The sequence below is a fragment of the Salvelinus fontinalis genome, chromosome 27 (assembly GCF_029448725.1).
Source record: "Salvelinus fontinalis isolate EN_2023a chromosome 27, ASM2944872v1, whole genome shotgun sequence".
In the NCBI taxonomy this organism is placed as follows: Eukaryota; Metazoa; Chordata; class Actinopteri; order Salmoniformes; family Salmonidae; genus Salvelinus; species Salvelinus fontinalis.
Genome location: NC_074691.1, coordinates 42,128,383 through 42,151,589, shown reverse-complemented (window position 1 = coordinate 42,151,589; position 23,207 = coordinate 42,128,383). Strand labels below are relative to the sequence as shown.

Genomic DNA, 23,207 nt, shown 5'->3' with positions numbered 1-23,207 from the left:
GTAGTGTGTATAGTGTGTATAGTGTGTGTGTAGTGTGTAGTGTGTATAGTGTGTATAGTGTATAGTGTGTATAGTGTATAGTGTGTATAGTGTGTGTAGTGTGTATAGTGTGTATAGTGTGTATAGTGTGTGTAGTGTGTATAGTGTGTATAGTGTGTATAGTGTGTAGTGTGTATAGTGTGTATAGTGTATAGTGTGTATAGTGTGTATAGTGTATAGTGTGTATAGTGTGTATAGTGTGTATGTGTGTATGTGTGTATAGTGTGTATAGTGTATAGTGAGTATAGTGTGTACAGTGTGTGTAGTGTGTGTAGTGTGTGTAGTGTGTAGTGTGTGTAGTGTGTATAGTGTGTGTAGTGTGTGTAGTGTGTGTAGTGTGTATAGTGTGTATAGTGTGTGTAGTGTTTGTAGTGTGTAGTGTGTAGTGTGTATAGTGTGTATAGTGTGTGTAGTGTGTAGTGTGTGTAGTGTGTATAGTGTGTATAGTGTGTACGTGTGTATAGTGTGTATAGTGTGTGTAGTGTGTGTAGTGTGTGTAGTGTGTAGTGTGTAGTGTGTATAGTGTGTATAGTGTGTGTAGTGTGTATAGTGTGTATAGTGTGTATAGTGTGTATAGTGTGTATAGTGTGTAGTGTGTTGTGTGTGTAGTGTGTACGTGTGTATAGTGTTTATAGTGTGTATAGTGTGTGTAGTGTGTAGTGTGTATAGTGTGTATAGTGTGTGCAGTGTGTATATTGTGTATAGTGTGTGTAGTGTGTAGTGTGTGTAGTGTGTATAGTGTGTATAGTGTGTATAGTGTGTATAGTTTGTGTAGTGTGTAGTGTGTATAGTGTGTAGTGTGTATAGTGTATAGTGTGTGTAGTGTTTGTAGTGTGTAGTGTGTAGTGTATAGTGTGTATAGTGTGTATAGTGTGTGTAGTGTTTGTAGTGTGTAGTGTGTAGTGTGTATAGTGTGTATAGTGTGTGTAGTGTGTAGTGTGTTTAGTGTGTATAGTGTGTATAGTGTGTATAGTGTGTATAGTTTGTGTAGTGTGTAGTGTGTATAGTGTGTAGTGTGTATAGTGTATAGTGTATAGTGTGTACGTGTGTATAGTGTATAGTGTGTATAGTGTGTGTAGTGTGTATAGTGTGTATAGTGTGTGTATAGTGTGTATAGTGTGTACGTGTGTATAGTGTATAGTGTGTATAGTGTGTGTAGTGTGTATAGTGTGTGTATAGTGTATAGTGTGTATAGTGTATAGTGTGTGTAGTGTGTATAGTGTATATTGTGTGTAGTGTGTATAGTGTGTATAGTGTGTATAGTGTATAGTGTGTATAGTGTGTATAGTGTGTGTAGTGTGTATAGTGTGTATAGTGTGTGTAGTGTGTAGTGTGTAGTGTGTGTAGTGTGTGTAGTGTGTAGTGTGTGTAGTGTGTATAGTGTGTATAGTGTGTATAGTGTGTATAGTGTGTATAGTGTGTGTAGTGTGTGTAGTGTGTAGTGTGTATAGTGTGTATAGTGTGTGTGTAGTGTGTAGTGTGTATGTGTGTATGTGTGTATAGTGTGTATAGTGTATAGTGTGTATAGTGAGTATAGTGTGTACAGTGTGTGTAGTGTGTGTAGTGTGTGTAGTGTGTAGTGTGTGTAGTGTGTATAGTGTGTGTAGTGTGTGTAGTGTGTGTAGTGTGTATAGTGTGTATAGTGTGTGTAGTGTTTGTAGTGTGTAGTGTGTAGTGTGTATAGTGTGTATAGTGTGTGTAGTGTGTAGTGTGTGTGTAGTGTGTATAGTGTGTATAGTGTGTACGTGTGTATAGTGTATAGTGTGTGTAGTGTGTAGTGTGTAGTGTGTGTAGTGTGTATAGTGTGTATAGTGTGTACGTGTGTATAGTGTGTATAGTGTGTGTAGTGTGTAGTGTGTAGTGTGTATAGTGTGTGTAGTGTGTATAGTGTGTACGTGTGTATAGTGTGTATAGTGTGTGTAGTGTGTGTAGTGTGTAGTGTGTAGTGTGTATAGTGTGTATAGTGTGTACAGTGTGTGTAGTGTGTATAGTGTGTATAGTGTGTATAGTGTGTATAGTGTGTATAGTGTGTAGTGTGTTGTGTGTATAGTGTGTACGTGTGTATAGTGTTTATAGTGTGTATAGTGTGTGTAGTGTGTAGTGTGTATAGTGTGTGTAGTGTGTGTAGTGTGTGTAGTGTGTAGTGTGTGTAGTGTGTATAGTGTGTATAGTGTGTATAGTGTGTATAGTGTGTATAGTTTGTGTAGTGTGTAGTGTGTATAGTGTGTAGTGTGTATAGTGTATAGTGTGTGTAGTGTTTGTAGTGTGTAGTGTGTAGTGTGTATAGTGTGTATAGTGTGTGTAGTGTTTGTAGTGTGTAGTGTGTAGTGTGTATAGTGTGTATAGTGTGTGTAGTGTGTATAGTGTGTAGTGTGTGTAGTGTGTATAGTGTGTATAGTTTGTGTAGTGTGTAGTGTGTATAGTGTGTAGTGTGTATAGTGTATAGTGTATAGTGTGTACGTGTGTATAGTGTATAGTGTGTATAGTGTGTGTACGTGTGTATAGTGTGTATAGTGTGTGTATAGTGTCTATAGTGTGTACGTGTGTATAGTGTATAGTGTGTATAGTGTGTGTAGTGTGTATAGTGTGTGTATAGTGTGTATAGTGTGTATAGTGTATAGTGTGTGTAGTGTGTATAGTGTATAGTGTGTGTAGTGTGTATAGTGTGTATAGTGTGTATAGTGTATAGTGTGTATAGTGTGTGTAGTGTGTATAGTGTGTATAGTGTGTATAGTGTGTATAGTGTGTGTAGTGTGTATAGTGTGTATAGTGTGTGTATAGTGTGTATAGTGTATAGTGTGTAGTGTGTATAGTGTGTGTAGTGTGTATAGTGTGTATAGTGTGTGTAGTGTGTAGTGTGTAGTGTGTGTAGTGTGTAGTGTGTGTAGTGTGTATAGTGTGTATAGTGTGTATAGTGTGTGTAGTGTGTATAGTGTGTATAGTGTGTGTAGTGTGTATAGTGTATAGTGTATAGTCTGTATTGTGTATAGTGTATAGTGTATAGTGTATAGTGTGTATAGTGTGTGTAGTGTGTATAGTGTATAGTGTATAGTCTGTATTGTGTATAGTGTATAGTGTATAGTGTATAGTGTATAGTGTGTATAGTGTGTATAGTGTGTGTAGTGTGTATAGTGTGTATAGTGTGTATAGTGTGTATAGTGTGTATAGTGTGTGTAGTGTGTAGTGTGTAGTGTGTGTAGTGTGTGTAGTGTGTAGTGTGTGTAGTGTGTGTAGTGTGTATAGTGTGTATAATGTGTGTACTGTGTATAGTGTATAGTGTATAGTCTGTATTGTGTATAGTGTATAGTGTATAGTGTGTATGTGTGTATAGTGTATAGTGTGTAAGTGTGTATAGTGTGTAGTCTGTAGTGTGTATAGTGTATAGTGTATAGTGTGTATAGTGTGTATAGTGTGTATAGTGTGTAAGTGTGTATAGTGTGTATAGTGTGTATAGTGTATAGTGTATAGTGTGTATAGTGGGTATAGTGTGTATAGTGTGTATAGTGTATAGTGTGTGTAGTGTGTATAGTGTGTATAGTGTGTATAGTGTGTAAGTGTGTATAGTGTGTATAGTGTATAGTGTGTATAGTGTATATAGTGTGTATAGTGTGTATAGTGTGTATAGTGTGTATAGTGTGTATAGTGTGTAGTGTGTATAGTGTATAGTGTATAGTGTTTACGTGTGTATAGTGTGTATAGTGTGTATAGTGTGTATAGTGTGTGTATAGTGTGTATAGTGTGTACGTGTGTATAGTGTGTATAGTGTATAGTGTGTATAGTGTGTACGTGTGTATAGTGTGTACAGTGTGTGTAGTGTGTGTAGTGTGTATAGTGTATAGTGTGTATAGTGTATAGTGTGTATAGTGTATAGTGTGTATAGTGTGTATAGTGTGTACGTGTGTATAGTGTATAGTGTATATAGTGTGTATAGTGTGTATGTGTGTATAGTGTGTATAGTGTATAGTGTGTATAGTGTGTATAGTGTGTATGTTATGTGAGTTTGTATGTGTGTGTTTGTACCTGTGTGTGTGACTCTTCAAAATCCCCGCTTTTCCATAAGGTGTATTGTTATCTGTTTTGTAAATTTGTATCTGCTTTTATAAATCTGATTCTCCTGCTGCATCAGCTTCCTGATGTGGAATAGAGTTCCATGTAGTCATGGCTCTATGTAGTACTGTGGAATAGAGTTCCATGTAGTCATGGCTCTATGTAGTACTGTGGAATAGAGTTCCATGTAGTCATGGCTCTATGTAGTACTGTGGAATAGAGTTCCATGTAGTCATGGCTCTATGTAGTACTGTGGAATAGAGTTCCATGTAGTCATGGCTCTATGTAGTACTGTGGAATAGAGTTCCATGTAGTCATGGCTCTATGTAGTACTGTGGAATAGAGTTCCATGTAGTCATGGCTCTATGTAGTACTGTGGAATAGAGTTCCATGTAGTCATGGCTCTATGTAATACTGTGGAATAGAGTTCCATGTAGTCATGGCTCTATGTAGTACTGTGGAATAGAGTTCCATGTAGTCATGGCTCTATGTAGTACTGTGGAATAGAGTTCCATGTAGTCATGGCTCTATGTAGTACTGTGGAATAGAGTTCCATGTAGTCATGGCTCTATGTAGTACTGTGGAATAGAGTTCCATGTAGTCATGGCTCTATGTGGTACTGTGGAATAGAGTTCCATGTAGTCATGGCTCTATGTAGTACTGTGGAATAGAGTTCCATGTAGTCATGGCTCTATGTAGTACTGTGGAATAGAGTTCCATGTAGTCACGGCTCTATGTAGTACTGTGGAATAGAGTTCCATGTAGTCATGGCTCTATGTAGTACTGTGGAATAGAGTTCCATGTAGTCACGGCTCTATGTAGTACTGTGGAATAGAGTTCCATGTAGTCATGGCTCTATGTAGTACTGTGGAATAGAGTTCCATGTAGTCATGGCTCTATGTAGTACTGTGGAATAGAGTTCCATGTAGTCATGGCTCTATGTAGTACTGTGGAATAGAGTTCCATGTAGTCATGGCTCTATGTAGTACTGTGGAATAGAGTTCCATGTAGTCATGGCTCTATGTAGTACTGTGGAATAGAGTTCCATGTAGTCATGGCTCTGTGTAGTACTGTGGAATAGAGTTCCATGTAGTCATGGCTCTGTGTAGTACTGTGGAATAGAGTTCCATGTAGTCATGGCTCTATGTAGTACTGTGGAATAGAGTTCCATGTAGTCATGGCTCTATGTAGTACTGTGGAATAGAGTTCCATGTAGTCATGGCTCTATGTAGCACTGTGGAATAGAGTTCCATGTAGTCATGGCTCTATGTAGTACTGTGGAATAGAGTTCCATGTAGTCATGGCTCTATGTAGTACTGTGGAATAGAGTTCCATGTAGTCATGGCTCTATGTAGTACTGTGGAATAGAGTTCCATGTAGTCATGGCTCTATGTAGTACTGTGGAATAGAGTTCCATGTAGTCATGGCTCTATGTAGTACTGTGGAATAGAGTTCCATGTAGTCATGGCTCTATGTAGTACTGTGGAATAGAGTTCCATGTCGTCATGGCTCTATGTAGTACTGTGGAATAGAGTTCCATGTAGTCATGGCTCTATGTAGTACTGTGGAATAGAGTTCCATGTAGTCATGGCTCTATGTAGTACTGTGGAATAGAGTTCCATGTAGTCATGGCTCTATGTAGTACTGTGGAATAGAGTTCCATGTAGTCATGGCTCTATGTAGTACTGTGGAATAGAGTTCCATGTAGTCATGGCTCTATGTAGTACTGTGGAATAGAGTTCCATGTAGTCATGGCTCTATGTAATACTGTGCACCTCCCATAGTCTGTTCTGGACTTGGAAATGTCTTGAGTCAATCAGTAAATAAGTTCAGGAGTAGAAATATGCCTGAAAAGTCGTATAATAAGTTTCCTGGACTCACTCTGTGTTTAACGTGATTTTTGAATGACTACCTCATCTCTGTACCCCACACATACAATTATCTGTAAGGTCCCTCAGTCGAGCAGTGCATTTCAAACAGATTCAACCACAAAGACCAGGGAGGTTTTCCAGGGAGGTTTTTCCAATGCCTCACAAAGAAGGGCATTGATTGGTAGATGTGTAAAAATATAAAAAGAGGACATTGAATATCCCTTTGAGCTTGGTGAAGTTATTAATTACACTTTGGATGCTGTATAAATACACCCAGTCACTACAAAGATACAGGCGTCCTTCCTAACTCAGTTGCCGGAGAGGAAGGAAACTGCTCAGGGATTTCACCATGAGGAAATAAACTAAGGAAAACTAAGGACATTTCTAAGTGACTCCAATCTATTGAACGGTGGTGTATATGGTCAACAGAATGTGGTAAACAGCTTTGCGGTCAACAAGTCAACAGCATGTGGTCAACAGGTCAACAGGTCAACAGTATGTGGTCAACAGAATGTGGTAAACAGGTCAACAGGTCAACAGGTCAACAGTATGTGGCCAACAGAATGTGGTAAACAGGTAAACAGGTCAACAGGTCAACAGGTCAACAGTATGTGGTCAACAGAATGTGGTAAACAGGTCAACAGGTCAACAGTATGTAGTCAACAGGTTAACAGGTCAACAGGTCAACAGTATGTAGACAACAGGTCAACAGGTCAACAGGTCTACAGTATGTGGTCAACAGGTCAACGGGTCAACAGGTCTACAGTATGTGGTCAACAGGTCAACAGGTCAACAGGTCAATAGTATGTGGTCAACAGGTCAACAGGTCAACAGTATGTGGTCAACAGGTCAACAGGTCAACAGTATGTGGTCAACAGGTCAACAGGTCAACAGGTCAACAGTATGTGGTCAACAGAATGTGGTAAACAGGTAAACAGGTCAACAGGTCAACAGGTCAACAGAATGTGGTAAACAGGTCAACAGGTCAACAGTATGTAGTCAACAGGTCAACAGGTTAACAGGTCAACAGAATGTGGTCAACAGGTCAACAGGTCAATAGTATGTGGTCAACAGGTCAACAGGTCTACAGTATGTGGTCAACAGGTCAACAGGTCAACAGGTCAATAGTATGTGGTCAACAGGTCAACAGGTCAACAGTATGTGGTCAACAGGTCAACAGGTCAACAGTATGTGGTCAACAGGTCAACAGGTCAGCAGGTCAACACTATGTGGTCAACAGGTCAACACTATGTGGTCAACAGGTCAACAGGTCAACAGTATGTAGTCAACAGGTCAACACTATGTGGTCAACAGGTCAACAGTATGTGGTCAACAGGTCAACACTATGTGGTCAACAGGTCAACAGGTCAACACTATGTGGTCAACAGGTCAACACTATGTGGTCAACAGGTCAAAAGTATGTGGTCAACAGGTCAACAGCATGTGGTCAACAGGTCAACAGGTCAACAGGTCAACAGTATGTGGTCAACAGGTCAACAGGTCAACAATATGTGGTCAACAGGTCAACAGTATGTGGTCAACAGGTCAACAGGTCAACATAATGTGGTCAACAGGTCAACAGGTCAACACTATGTGGTCAACAGGTCAACAGGTCAACAGGTCAACAGTATGTGGTCAACAGGTCAACAGGTCAACAGGTCAACACTATGTGGTCAACAGGTCAACAGTTCAACAGGTCAACAGTATGTGGTCAACAGGTCAACAGGTCAACAGTATGTGGTAAACAGTATGTGGTCAACAGGTCAACAGTATGTGGTCAACAGGTCAACAGGTCAACAGGTCAACAGTATGTGGTCAACAGGTCAACAGGTCAACAGGTCAACAGTATGTGGTCAACAGGTCAACAGGTCAACAGGTCAACAGTATGTAGTCAACAGGTCTAAGGTATGTGGTCAACAGTATGTGGTCAACAGGTTAACAGCATGTGGTCAACAGGTCAACAGGTCAACAGTATGTGGTCAACAGGTCAACAGGTCAACAGGTCAACAGTATGTGGTCAACAGGTCAACAGTATGTGGTCAACAGGTCAACAGTATGTAGTCAACAGGTCAACAGTATGTGGTCAAAAGGTCAACAGCATGTGGTCAACAGGTCAACAGGTCAACAGGTCAACAGGTCAACAGTATGTAGTCAACAGGTCAACAGCATGTGGTCAACAGGTCAACAGGCCAACAGGTCAACAGTATGTAGTCAACAGGTCAACAGGTCAACAGGTCAACAGTATGTGGTCAACAGGTCAACAGGTCAACAGGTCAACAATATGTGGTCAACAGGTCAACAGATCAACAGGTCAACAGTATGTGGTCAACAGGTCAACAGGTCAACAGGTCAACAGGTCAACACTATGTGGTCAACAGGTCAACAGGTCAACAGTATGTGGTCAACAGGTCAACAGTATGTGGTCAACAGGTCAACAGGTCAACATTATGTGGTCAACAGGTCAACAGTATGTGGTCAACAGGTCAACAGGTCAACAGGTCAACAGTATGTGGTCAACAGGTCAACAGGTCAACAGTATGTGGTCAACAGGTCAACAGTATGTGGTCAACAGGTCAACAGGTCAACAGTATGTAGTCAACAGGTCAACAGGTCAACAGTATGTGGTCAACAGGTCAACAGGTCAACAGTATGTGGTCAACAGTATGTAGTCAACAGGTCAACAGTATGTAGTCAACAGGTCAACAGGTCAACAGTATGTAGTCAACAGGTCAACAGGTCAACAGTATGTAGTCAACAGGTCAAAAGGTCAACAGTATGTGGTCAACAGGTCAACAGGTCAACAGGTCAACAGGTCAACACTATGTGGTCAACAGGTCAACAGGTCAACAGTATGTGGTCAACAGGTCAACAGTATGTGGTCAACAGGTCAACAGGTCAACATTATGTGGTCAACAGGTCAACAGTATGTGGTCAACAGGTCAACAGGTCAACAGGTCAACAGTATGTGGTCAACAGGTCAACAGGTCAACAGTATGTGGTCAACAGGTCAACAGTATGTGGTCAACAGGTCAACAGGTCAACAGTATGTAGTCAACAGGTCAACAGGTCAACAGTATGTGGTCAACAGGTCAACAGGTCAACAGTATGTGGTCAACAGTATGTAGTCAACAGGTCAACAGTATGTAGTCAACAGGTCAACAGGTCAACAGTATGTAGTCAACAGGTCAACAGGTCAACAGTATGTAGTCAACAGGTCAAAAGGTCAACAGTATGTGGTCAACAGGTCAACAGTGTGTGGTCAACAGGTCAACAGTTTGTGGTCAACAGGTCAACAGGTCAACAGGTCAACAGTATGTGGTCAACAGGTCAACAGGTCAACAGTATGTGGTCAACAGGTCAACAGTATGTGGTCAACAGGTCAACAGTATGTAGTCAACAGGTCAACAGGTCAACAGGTCAACAGTATGTGGTCAACACTATGTGGTCAACAGGTCAACAGGTCAACAGGTCAACAGTATGTGGTCAACAGTTTGTGGTCAACAGGTCAACAGGTCAACAGGTCAACAGTATGTGGTCAACACTATGTGGTCAAACAGGTCAACAGGTCAACAGTATGTGGTCAACAGGTCAACAGGTCAACAGGTCTACAGGTCAACAGGTCTACAGGTCAACAGTATGTGGTCAACAGGTCAACAGTATGTGGTCAACAGGTAAACAGGTCAACAGGTCAACAGGTCAACAGTATGTAGTCAACAGGTCAACAGGTCAACAGTATGTGGTCAACAGGTCAACAGGTCAACAGGTCAACAGTATGTGGTCAACAGGTCAACAGGTCAACAGGTCAACAGGTCAACAGGTTAACAGGTCTACAGTATGTGGTCAACAGGTCAACAGTATGTGGTCAACAGGTCAACAGGTCAACAGGTCAACAGTATGTGGTCAACAGGTCAACAGGTCAACAGTATGTTGTCAACAGGTCAACAGGTCAACAGGTCAACAGTATGTGGTCAACAGGTCAACAGGTCAACAGGTCTACAGTATGTGGTCAACAGGTCAACAGGTCAACAGTATGTGGTCAACAGGTCAACAGGTCAACAGTATGTGGTCAACATCTCAAGACATCAGTCAGGAAGTTAAAGCTTGGTTTCAAATGGGTCTTCCAAATGGACAATGACCCCAAGCATACTTCCAAAGTTGTGGCAAAATGGCTTAAGGACAACAAAGTCAAGGAATTGGAGTGGCCATCACAAAGCCTTGACCTCAATCCTATAGAAAATGTGTGGGCAGAACTGAAAAAGCGTGTGCGAGCAAGGAGGCCTACAAACCTGACTTAGTTACACCAGCTCTCTCAGGATGAATGGGCCAAAATTCACCCAACTTATTGTGGGAAGCTTGTGGAAGGCTACCCGAAACGTTTGAGGCAATGCTACCAAATACTAATTGAGTGTATGTAAACTTCTGACCCACTGGGAATGTGATGAAAGAAATAAAAGCTGAAAGAAATAATTCTCTCTGCTATTATTCTGACATTTCACATTCTTAAAATAAAGTGGTGATCCTAACTGACCTAAAACAGGGCATTTTTACTAGGATTAAATGTCAGGAATTGTGAAAAACTGAGTTTAAATATATTTGGCTAAGGTGTATGTAAACTTCCGACTTCGACTGTACGTAGATATTAAGATATAGACACTAACATGCGGCCTACATTCAGTTAGATATAGATCCAGCATAATAACATATAGGTGTAGATAGTATAGACACTGACCCCGTCCGCTGCGGCCTACGAAGCGCAGGTCGTTAAAGCGAGCCACCTGGTTCTTCATCACTCCTGACGCGTTCCGCAGCTCGGCCGAGTAGTTCTCATCGTTCCCCGCCATCACCGTGACGACCGTCCCATCAGTCACCTCTCCCAAACCCACAACCTGCAGAGGATTGGATGCTGGGATGTCATGGATGAGCACAGCACGGAGCCTCCACACAAAATGGTGCCTATCTTTCCTTTTACATCTTAGCCTTTTGGGGGGGGGGGGTTGAGGCCTGTAGGGGGGGGGTTGTGGCCTGCAGGGGTGGGGGGGGTTGTGGCCTGTAAGGGGGGGGGGCTGAGGCCTGTAAGGGTGGGGGGTTGAGGCCTGTAGGGGGGGGGGCTGAGGCCTGTTGGGGGGGGGGGGGGCTGAGGCCTGTAAGGGGGGGGGGGGGGGGGGTTGTGTCCTGTAGGGGGGGGGGTGAGGCCTGTAGGGGGGGGGTTGTGGCCTGCAGGGGTGGGGGGGTTGTGGCCTGTAAGGGGGGGGGCTGAGGCCTGTAAGGGTGGGGGGTTGAGGCCTGTAGGGGGGGGGGGGCTGAGGCCTGTTGGGGGGGGCTGAGGCCTGTAAGGGGGGGGGGGGGGGTTGTGTCCTGTAGGGGGGGGCGGGGCGGGGGGGTTGAGGCCTGTAGGGGGGGGGGGTTGTGGCCTGCAGGGGTGGGGGGGTTGAGGTCTGTAGGGGGGGGGGGGTTAGGCCTGTAGGGGGGGGGGGGGTGAGGCCTGTAGGGGGGGGGGGGTGAGGCCTGTAGATTTCTCCTGATGTGTTAAGAAGGGATTTGCCTATTAGATGGATTCAGGTTGAGTTTTAGACCTGTTTTGACAGCTGAAAATGTCTGTCAGTGTTTTGGGGTGAAATAACTCATTAGATCGCTCATTATAATGACCTGATACTGGGAATAACTCATTAGATCGCTCATTATAATGACCTGATACTGGGAATAACTCATTAGATCGCTCATTATAATGACCTGATACTGGGAATAACTCATTAGATCGCTCATTATAATGACCTGATACTGGGAATAACTCATTAGATCGCTCATTATAATGACCTGATACTGGGAATAACTCATTAGATCGCTCATTGTAGTGACCTGATACTGGGAATAACTCATTAGATCGCTCATTATAATGACCTGATACTGGGATTAACTCATTAGATCGCTCATTATAATGACCTGATACTGGGAATAACTCATTAGATCGCTCATTATAATGACCTGATACTGGGAATAACTCATTAGATCGCTCATTATAGTGACCTGATACTGGGAATAACTCATTAGATCGCTCATTGTAGTGACCTGATACTGGGAATAACTCATTAGATCGCTCATTGTAATGACCTGATACTGGGAATAACTCATTAGATCGCTCATTATAATGACCTGATACTGGGAATAACTCATTAGATCGCTCATTGTAGTGACCTGATACTGGGAATAACTCATTAGATCGCTCATTGTAGTGACCTGATACTGGGAATAACTCATTAGATCGCTCATTGTAGTGACCTGATACTGGGAATAACTCATTAGATCGCTCATTGTAGTGACCTGATACTGGGAATAACTCATTAGATCGCTCATTATAATGACCTGATACTGGGAATAACTCATTAGATCGCTCATTGTAGTGACCTGATACTGGGAATAACTCAATAGATCGCTCATTATAATGACCTGATACTGGGAATAACTCATTAGATCGCTCATTATAATGACCTGATACTGGGAATAACTCATTAGATCGCTCATTATAATGACCTGATACTGGGAATAACTCATTAGATCGCTCATTGTAGTGACCTGATACTGTTTATAACTCATTAGATCGCTCATTATAATGACCTGATACTGGGAATAACTCATTAGATCGCTCATTATAATGACCTGATACTGGGAATAACTCATTAGATCGCTCATTATAATGACCTGATACTGGGAATAACTCATTAGATCGCTCATTATAATGACCTGATACTGGGAGAAACTAAAAGAGGCAAAGCAATAGTTGTATTTATTCTATTCATATATTACATGTATGTCACAATTGAGTTGTTTATTTTTCAGTAACAGCCCAAGATAGTTTAAAGGTATAGAATTTCTTAAGGACCTTTCAAATCAAATCACATCACAGAGTACTACATACAGACAGAGTACTACATACAGACAGAGTACTACATACAGAGTACTACATACAGAGTACTACATACAGAGTACTACATACAGAGTACTAACAGTGAAATGCTTACTTACAAACCCTTTCCCAACAATGCAGAGTTAAACAAGTAGGACAAGTAATGATACGAGCCCATATAGTAGTAAATAGACTCGGTAGAAATGTGGTTAGGCTGAGGATGAGGACTTCTCACTGACACTATATTACTGTGGTTCAGTTCTACAAATCTGGTATTAAAAGTATTTTAAAATTATAAAAAAAAAAAAAATCTAGATCTCTTTTCAAACTTAAAAAAATAAATATATATGTATACATGTCAATATGTTCTCCATCACGTCAGTGAGTAGGACGTTTGAACATTATAGTGTGTAAACCGAGATAGCTGGAGGCTAGCTCTACCATCTGATTACTGGTTAATAAAGATAATTACAGGTGGAACTACAGCCTACCTGTAGTCTACAGGTAATAGCTATATTAATAATAAAACCATGTTTATGACGATGGGTGAAATTACAACCTATTGCCAACACTAAAGAAATACTTAATAACGTGATCGTTTAATATACAGATGAATCTTCTATCAGTGTTAGTTATATTAATATAATATAATATAATAACGTTCAGCGTTCAGCAGGCCCCTTTTGCCGCCGATGTCGGTCTGTGATGACATTGACAACAATAGGTCTAGATTAAACGGCAAAAAGGTATTAATTGGAAGAAAAAAAAATAGAAAACATTATCAGATTAAAATTATTTTATATATTATTTATTTTGTGTATTATTTTTACGCAGCAAAATTAAAGGATAAGTTATATGAATTTGGTGTTCCCAGTAATGCCCTAGGCCTGTATGTTAAATCAACATCCGTCATTAATTAATTAATATACATTTACAAGGAACAGATGAAGTTGTATAATTGTGGAGAGAAAAAATCCAGGCCTAAACTGAAATATTTAGCAATAATTTTATCAGACGCATCTATTTCCTTGTTTATTTAGGACACCGTATATATTATATTATATATTATATATTATGGTAGCCGCATGCCTGCATTTCATTTGACGTAATTATGTTTTCGATTTTAATTACAATTAGGACAGCAAATGTGTAAAATGTCCCTCAATTTCGGAGTTAATTTGAGTGGTGAACAGTGAGCGTGAGGTGTAATATCTAAAGGCCCTGTGATTAATAACACCAGTCCGTCTGTCTGTCTGTGTGTCTGTCTGTCTGTCTGTCTGTCTGTCTGTGTGTCTGTCTGTCTGTCTGTCTGTCTGTCTGTCTGTCTGTCTGTCTGTCTGTCTGTCTGTCTGTCTGTCTGTCTGCCTGTCTGTCTGTGTGTCTCCCAGCGGCTGAGACAATAACAGAGATGTGTCATGAACATTGGTTTTAAAATATGTAGTTGATGAAAATTAACATACACAACATGTCTCCGTTTCCACGCCTCGCTGCTCCCAATTATCAGCTTTTACACAATACTGCTTTGTTAATTAAATCCTCAAAGAAGCACGCTTCAGCCTCTCCACTCCTCAATCCAAATCTGTTGAAATAAACCAGCAACCTCTGCAGCCCTGCTATAGCCAACACAAATATTATAGGAATAGGCCTAACGCAAATTATAAATTATAATTTGTAAAACTAATTTTATGGCAGAGCAATAGCCTACTATTTTATAAAAGCATAAACACATTCATTTTCCCGGTCCAAACCCCTCAGTACAGAAATTCAAAATAAGACTTTTTCTCCCAGTTGCTACGTAGGCCTATGACATATTTGAAGTGTAAAGTAGTGTAAAGAGTGTTTTACCTATATATATTTAATATAAAATATAAATATGTATAATGAGAGTGCATAAAGTTATAAAAAGAGTGTTATTTACCTTGAAGGCGACGGGTAGCGTCTTGTTGCAGCGCCAGTGAGACGGTAACACCGAGCAGAGGAAGTTTGGGCTGTCAGTCCGGACCAGTTCCGCAGGGTGGTCCGCTATGATCTCCGCCATGCTCCGGTTCTCCTGCAGGCGCAGCCTTGGCACCGTGCTGTCTTGCTGCCCGGTCCCGTTCGGCGTGTTGAGCTCGTTCATCTTGGCCGGGACCGGCTGGAGGCTACCGGACGGCGGGCTAAACCTCCGCGTGGCGCTGGGATCTACGGGAATGCGCATTACAACAGACTAGGTTACAGCACAGCCACTAGATACTGGAAAGAGTCAAGACCACCACGCCAGCTCTCCTCTCCTCCTTAGCGACTCAGTCAGTATGTCTGTCTGCTCGACGCAGCGGAGAAATTTCAGTTCTCGGGACAACGGAAAATGGGACTCGCTAAATTTCTCTCCGGTGCAGAGTTCTCTGGGCGCCTCCGTGCCTCAAAATAAAACCGTCTCCAGCTACAAAACCACATCTGAACGGGCGAGTGGGATTTTTTTTTTTTAGGACATTTTCATTGTTAAGTCCGCGTCAAAACACCAGACCGATTTCATCATGTGTGAATTTAATTAAGTCTGATAAAAAAATAAAAATCCAAGTAATCTATAATTAACCTACTAAAAGAAAACAAAAGACAAAACTCTCTTTCCCTTCAGTAGTCAGCGGCTCCAGGTGCGTCTGCGGGTCTTTGTGCCAAATTGAAAAAGCGCTCGAGCCTGCAGGCTATTACATGTACAGAACACTTTCAAAGGCACGAGAATAAACGTGTGAAAACGGCTTTGAACAATCATCTACAATGTTGTTTATAGCCAGTAGTATATATATTTCAGTGAAATGTACATCAGCCCAAAATATTCCCAGCACTAACCCATGTAATACAATCTTTAATGCATTAATGTAGCCTATATGACAGAGTTAAACGGTGGTTGAATTAGATAAAAGCTGCGAGTCGGTGAGATAAAGGGGGAGAGCAGTCTCCATGTTTAGGTTGAGTAGCCATGATACGGTGCTGCGGAAAGGAGGCCGGGCTTCCCGGTGCCTCTTGCTGACGGTTTGTGGTTTATATAGGGTATCTGTCCGGTGAACGGCGCTTAACGTGCCGATGACACACCACGTGGTGTCTCCGGGACCTATGGTGCCCTTCACCATCTACCAATGACCAATATGTCACCGGTTAGGTTACTAATGCTACAGAGGACATGCCGCTCTGAGGATGGGTTTAATATTAAACACATATTGAAGCCTACACGTGTAACCAATTTAACAGTTTATGAATATCGTTGTATGATTAAAAAGCGTCATATAACAGTGCCTACAAGCACGGAAAAAAAACAATAGAGACACTACATGTTCTAAACAAATACATACCGAGATGCCATCCATCCGACACACAGGCCATGACTTTTTAACTTTCCAAATTAACATGGTACCAGTAGAATTTTATCCCTGTCGCTACAGTCCATCAGATCAGGGCAGGATAGTCTCCCCGTATGCCTTCTGTCACTCAAACACGTGGCTAACTGTAAAAGCGTTGACATTCACATTATCTGTGTTCTTCCGTGTCTATAAATGTGTCCCACCCTAATGTAGACTAGTTTCGTCGTTACAATGCTTTGTCCACGACCGAATGAAGGGGGAAAAGCCGCGTCAGAAGTCAGACTGGAAGTGAACGTGCAGGGAGCCGTGAGCTACTGAGTCACCGGCGGGCTGGGGAGGGGAGTCAGGTAGGGAAACAGACAGATAGACCGACAGCACCGGTGGGCTGGGGAGGGGAGTCAGGTAGGGAAACAGACAGATAGACCGACAGCACCGGCGGGCTGGGGAGGGGAGTCAGGTAGGGAAACAGACAGATAGACCGACAGCACCGGCGGGCTGGGGAGGGGAGTCAGGTAGGGAAACAGACAGATAGACCGACAGCACCGGTGGGCTGGGGAGGGGAGTCAGGTAGGGAAACAGACAGATAGACCGACAGCACCGGCGGGCTGGGGAGGGGAGTCAGGTAGGGAAACAGACAGATAGACCGACAGCACCGGCGGGCTGGGGAGGGGAGTCAGGTAGGGAAACAGACAGATAGACCGACAGCACCGGCGGGCTGGGGAGGGGAGTCAGGTAGGGAAACAGACAGATAGACCGACAGCTGGCGAGTTTAGCTACACATGTACACAGGGTAGGGCTGTTGCACAACACAGGTATCATTTACTGTAATAGGTATTATTCTACACTATAGTATACGCTGTACTGGTACAGTAACGTTACACTCTTAGGGGAAAAAAAAGGGTTATATGCGGATCTATATATAACCTTTTGGTTCTTTGGACGAGATGAAAGAACCCTTTACTAAACAAGGTTTTATAAATATATATATATACAGTATCCTTACCCCAGATTGGAAAGGGGATTTTAGAAATCAACAGCTAACGAATGCTAACCCAGTCACATCAAACTCTGAAATGACAGCTAATGTTCCGTTTTCATTTGTTTTAGCGCTTTTCCATTGACATTTAAATCCATATTATTAATGATGTATGATTTCGCCTGTTCCAAAACATGCCTATCTGACGTCCTCGGCATGTTACTTTTCTATGGCAAGGGGAAGATCAAATTCATATTTTGCATCATTATTGCCCGAGATCTGAATGGCGAACAGTACAGGTTCATACTGTTACAAACTAAATGGTAGCTAGAAGCTAAAGGAAATAATGGGTTTAATAAAACCATACACTCTTAGATAAAAGGCTTTCCTACATCGCCTTCAGAAAGTAATCACACCCCCTGACCTATTCCACATTTTGATGTTTTACATCCTGAATTCTAAAATGGATACATTGAGATTTCGGTTCACCGGTCTTTACATATTACCCATAATGCCATGCATTCTTTAGACATTTTTTTTTACAAATTAATTTAAAATGAAAAGCTCAAATGTCTTAAGTCAATATTCAACCCTTTAGTTATGGCAAGCCTGAATAAGTGCAGGAGTGAAAAGTCCTGTCTAAGCCAGAGGAGGGGGTGTCGTTCTACTGAACTATATGGAAATGTTTGAAGAAGGTCATACCAAGGATCATTTAGCTTTTTGATTTGGAATTTTAAAACCCGTTGAAGTATCAAAAAATAGAAGAAAAAAACATTGTTGATAAAAAATGATTTTTTGGCTTATTGCTATTAGCCAATAGAAACACATTGCATAACAGTCCTTACTGCTATTAGCCAATAGAAACACATTGAATAACAGATAGTCCTTACTGCTATTAGCCAATAGAAACACATTGAATAACAGATAGTCCTTACTGCTATTAGCCAATAGAAACACATTGAATAACAGTCCTTACTGCTATTAGCCAATAGAAACACATTGAATAACAGATAGGCCTTACTGCTATTAGCCAATAGAAACACATTGAATAACAGATAGTCCTTACTGCTATTAGCCAATAGAAACACATTGAATAACAGATAGTCCTTACTGCTATTAGCCAATAGAAACACATTGAATAACAGATAGTCCTTACTGCTATTAGCCAATAGAAACACATTGAATAACAGATAGTCCTTACTGCTATTAGCCAATAGGAACACATTGAATAACAGACAGTCCTTTCTGCTATTAGCCAATAGGAACACATTGAATAACAGATAGTCCTTACTGCTATTAGCCAATAGAAACACATTGAATAACACATCGTCCTTACTGCTATTAGCCAATAGAAACCCATTGAATAACAGATAGTCCTTACTGCTATTAGCCAATAGAAACACATTGAATAACAGTCCTTACTGCTATTAGCCAATAGAAACACATTGAATAACAGATAGGCCTTACTGCTATTAGCCAATAGAAACACATTGAATAACAGATAGTCCTTACTGCTATTAGCCAATAGGAACACATTGAATAACAGATAGTCCTTACTGCTATTAGCCAATAGAAACACATTGAATAACAGTCCTTACTGCTATTAGCCAATAGAAACCCATTGAATAACACATCGTCCTGAAGTTATATGAGATATAAGAAAGATAAGGAACAAAAAACAAATATGAATGTATTTAACCCCATCATTAACCCCATCATTAACCCCATCATTAACCCCATCATTAACCTCATCATTAACCCCATCATTAACCCCATCATTAACCCCATCATTAACCTCATCATTAACCTCATCATTAACCTCATCATTAACCCCATCATTAACCCCATCATTAACCCCATCATTAACCCCATCATTAACCTCATCATTAACCCCATCATTAACCCCATCATTAACCCCATCATTAACCTCATCATTAACCTCATCATTAACCCCATCATTAACCCCATCATTAACCCCATCATTAACTCATCATTAACCCCATCATTAACCCCATCATTAACCCCATCATTAACCCCATCATTAACCCCATCATTAACTCATCATTAACCCCATCATTAACCCCATCATTAACCCCATCATTAACTCATCATTAACCCCATCATTAACCCCATCATTAACCCCATCATTAACCCCATCATTAACCCCATCATTAACTCATCATTAACCCCATCATTAACCCCATCATTAACCTCATCATTAACCCCATCATTAACCCCATCATTAACCCCATCATTAACCTCATCATTAACCCCATCATTAACCCCATCATTAACTCATCATTAACCCCATCATTAACCCCATCATTAACCCCATCATTAACCTCATCATTAACCTCATCATTAACCTCATCATTAACCCCATCATTAACCCCATCATTAACCTCATCATTAACCTCATCATTAACCCCATCATTAACCTCATCATTAACCCCATCATTAACCCCATCATTAACCCCATCATTAACCTCATCATTAACCCCATCATTAACCCCATCATTAACCCAATCATTAACCCCATCATTAACTCATCATTAACCCCATCATTAACCCCATCATTAACCCCATCATTAACCCCATCATTAACCTCATCATTAACCCCATCATTAACCCCATCATTAACCTCATCATTAACCCCATCATTAACCTCATCATTAACCCAATCATTAACCCCATCATTAACTCATCATTAACCCCATCATTAACCCCATCATTAACCCCATCATTAACCCCATCATTAACCCCATCATTAACCTCATCATTAACCCCATCATTAACCCCATCATTAACCCCATCATTAACCTCATCATTAACCCCATCAGTAACCCCATCATTAACCCCATCATTAACCTCATCATTAACCTCATCATTAACCCCATCATTAACCCCATCATTAACCTCATCATTAACCTCATCATTAACCCCATCATTAACCCCATCATTAACCCCATCATTAACCCCATCATTAACTCATCATTAACCCCATCATTAACCCCATCATTAACCTCATCATTAACCTCATCATTAACCTCATCATTAACCCCATCATTAACCCCATCATTAACCTCATCATTAACCTCATCATTAACCCCATCATTAACCTCATCATTAACCCCATCATTAACCCCATCATTAACCCCATCATTAACTCATCATTAACCCCATCATTAACCCCATCATTAACCCCATCATTAACCCCATCATTAACCCCATCATTAACCTCATCATTAACCCCATCATTAACCCCATCATTAACCTCATCATTAACCCCATCATTAACCTCATCATTAACCCCATCATTAACCCCATCATTAACCCCATCATTAACCCCATCATTAACCCCATCATTAACCCCATCATTAACCCCATCATTAACCTCATCATTAACCTCATCATTAACCCCATCATTAACCTCATCATTAACCCCATCATTAACCCCATCATTAACCCCATCATTAACCTCATCATTAACCCCATCATTAACCCCATCATTAACCCCATCATTAACCCCATCATTAACCCCATCATTAACCCCATCATTAACCTCATCATTAACCCCATCATTAACCCCATCATTAACCTCATCATTAACCTCATCATTAACCTCATCATTAACCCCATCATTAACCTCATCATTAACCTCATCATTAACCCCATCAGTAACCCCATCATTAACCCCATCATTAACCTCATCATTAACCTCATCATTAACCCCATCATTAACTCATCATTAACCTCATCATTAACCCCATCATTAACCCCATCATTAACCCCATCATTAACCTCATCATTAACCTCATCATTAACCCCATCATTAACCTCATCATTAACCTCATCATTAACCCCATCATTAACCTCATCATTAACCTCATCATTAACCCCATCATTAACCCCATCATTAACCCCATCATTAACCCCATCATTAACCTCATCATTAACCCCATCATTAACCCCATCCTTAACCCCATCATTAACTCCATCATTAACCTCATCCTTAACCTCATCATTAACCCCATCATTAACCCCATCATTAACCCCATCATTAACCCCATCATTAACCCCATCATTAACCCCATCAAATTACTCTTCGTATTTTCAAGCATGGTTGTGGCTGAATCTTTGTTACAGGTATGCTTGTCATCGTTAAGGACTAGGGAGTTTTTTTAGGATCAAAATAAATGGAATAGAGCTAAGCACAGGCCAAATCCTAGAGGAAAACCTGGTTCCGTCTGCTTTCTAACAGACACTGGGAGATTAGTTCACCTTTCAGCAGGACAATAACCTAAAACACAAGGCCAAATCCTAGAGGAAAACCTGGTTCAGTCTGCTTTCCACCAGACAATGGGAGATTAGTTCACCTTTCAGCAGGACAATAACCTAAAACACAAGGCCAAATCCTAGAGGAAAACCTGGTTCAGTCTGCTTTCTAACAGACACTGAGAGATGAATTCACCTTTCAGCAGGACAATAACCTAAAACACAAGGCCAAATCCTAGAGGAAAACCTGGTTCAGTCTGCTTTCCTCCAGACACTGGGAGATGATTTCACCTTTCAGCAGGACAATAACCTAAAACACAAGACCAAATCTACACTGGAGTTGCTTACCAAGGACATCGAATGTTCCTCAGTAGCATATTTGCAGTTTTGACTTAAATCGTCTTGAAAATCTATAGCAAGACTTGAAAATGACTGTCTAGCAATGATCAACAACAAACTTGACAGAGCTTGAAGAATTTAAAAAAGAATATTGTGCAAATATTGTACATCAATCCAGGTTGCACATTTCTAAGAGATTTACCCAGAAAGACTCACAGGTAAAATCGCTGCCAAAGGTGATTCTAACATGTTTCGACTCAGGGGTGTGTCTACTTATATAAATTAGATGTTGCTGGAATTAATTTTGTAATAAATTCAGAAAAAATTATTTAAAATTGTTTTCCCTTTGTCATTGTGTGTAGATAAAAAAATAAAAAATAAAAATAAATGTTGAATTGACGCTGTAACACAACAAAATGTGGAATATCGTCAAGGGGTATGAATCATTTCCGAAGTCAATTCCAAAAACCAACTGCCAATCCTTTCCAGTTTGATAACGCAACTACGCAAGAGGACGGCCGTTGAACCAACACTGGGCTTATTGGTAGTTTACCAATAAGCCCGTTCTTTTTGTTGTTGTTGTGTATTAAGGTATGCAAAGTTGATTATATATTTCAAATATATGATGCCAAAGTCATGTGATAAACTATAGGCTAGATAAATAATGTTGAAATGTTATGAGAATTTGAGCACATTTGTACGCTAGCTTGCTAGCTAAGCTGAAAAAAAGCTAGGGTCCTTTAACTCACCACTTTATAAGCTAGCCAGCTAACTTTTTCAAGTAAACGTAGTTTAAAAAAAAAAAATGGACGATGCTAAATATAGCTAAAGACCTTGACATTGGCAATTAGAGTCAATTGAAGGGACTAGCCTATGTTTCATGAAGCCGTTAGAAGACTTTCTGACTGAGTTAGTCAATCGTTACAGGACTTATTTTAACACAGTAACCCGGAACTATTTGAGGATCTCTCTTTCGCCCGTTGCCGATAACAACTGCATGCAAATTCTATTACATCATAATACTTATATTTATGCAAAGCATTTTGTCTCCATTTTGTGGAAGATACACGCATGTTTTGCTCCTCTTGTCTTCGTCTTCGGAACCAGTAAATCAGGGAACCCAGCGGCTAAGGAGTTGGATCTGTGGCCGAAAGGTTGCCGGGTTCGAAATCCCGGGCCGTGCGCTTGGGGGAAAAAAGCAGGTGGAATTGATCTGACATCTGGACGGCTGCTGGGTTCACATCCTCAAAACATTCCCTTACCGTTGGGCCCTTGAGTGTAACAGTATAACTTTAAACCGTCCCCTCGCCCCGACACGGGCGCGAACCAGGGACCCTCTGCACACATCAACAACAGTCACCCACGAAGCGTCGTTACCCATCGCTCCACCGCAGAGCAAGGGGAACCACTACTTCAAGGTTTCA

General features: G+C 41.1%; 1 protein-coding gene across 6 annotated transcripts in view; it reads right to left on the bottom strand.

The window, feature by feature from the left end:
• The window catches only part of LOC129825591 (runt-related transcription factor 2-like), a 237,786-nt gene that overhangs the window by 99,419 nt on the left and 115,160 nt on the right, over window positions 1-23,207 (bottom strand). For 4 of the 6 annotated variants that reach the window (XM_055885795.1, XM_055885794.1, XM_055885797.1 and 1 more), the window contains exons 1-2: window positions 14,777-15,150; window positions 10,687-10,843 (exon numbers count right to left, since the gene is read on the bottom strand). In XM_055885795.1, the coding sequence (XP_055741770.1) occupies window positions 10,687-10,843; window positions 14,777-15,055 (436 nt within the window). In that variant the 5' untranslated portion in view covers window positions 15,056-15,150. Of the gene's footprint in view, window positions 1-10,686; window positions 10,844-14,776; window positions 15,151-23,207 lie in introns of those variants that run through there. The other 2 variants (XM_055885793.1, XM_055885792.1) reach the window with 1 other exon arrangement.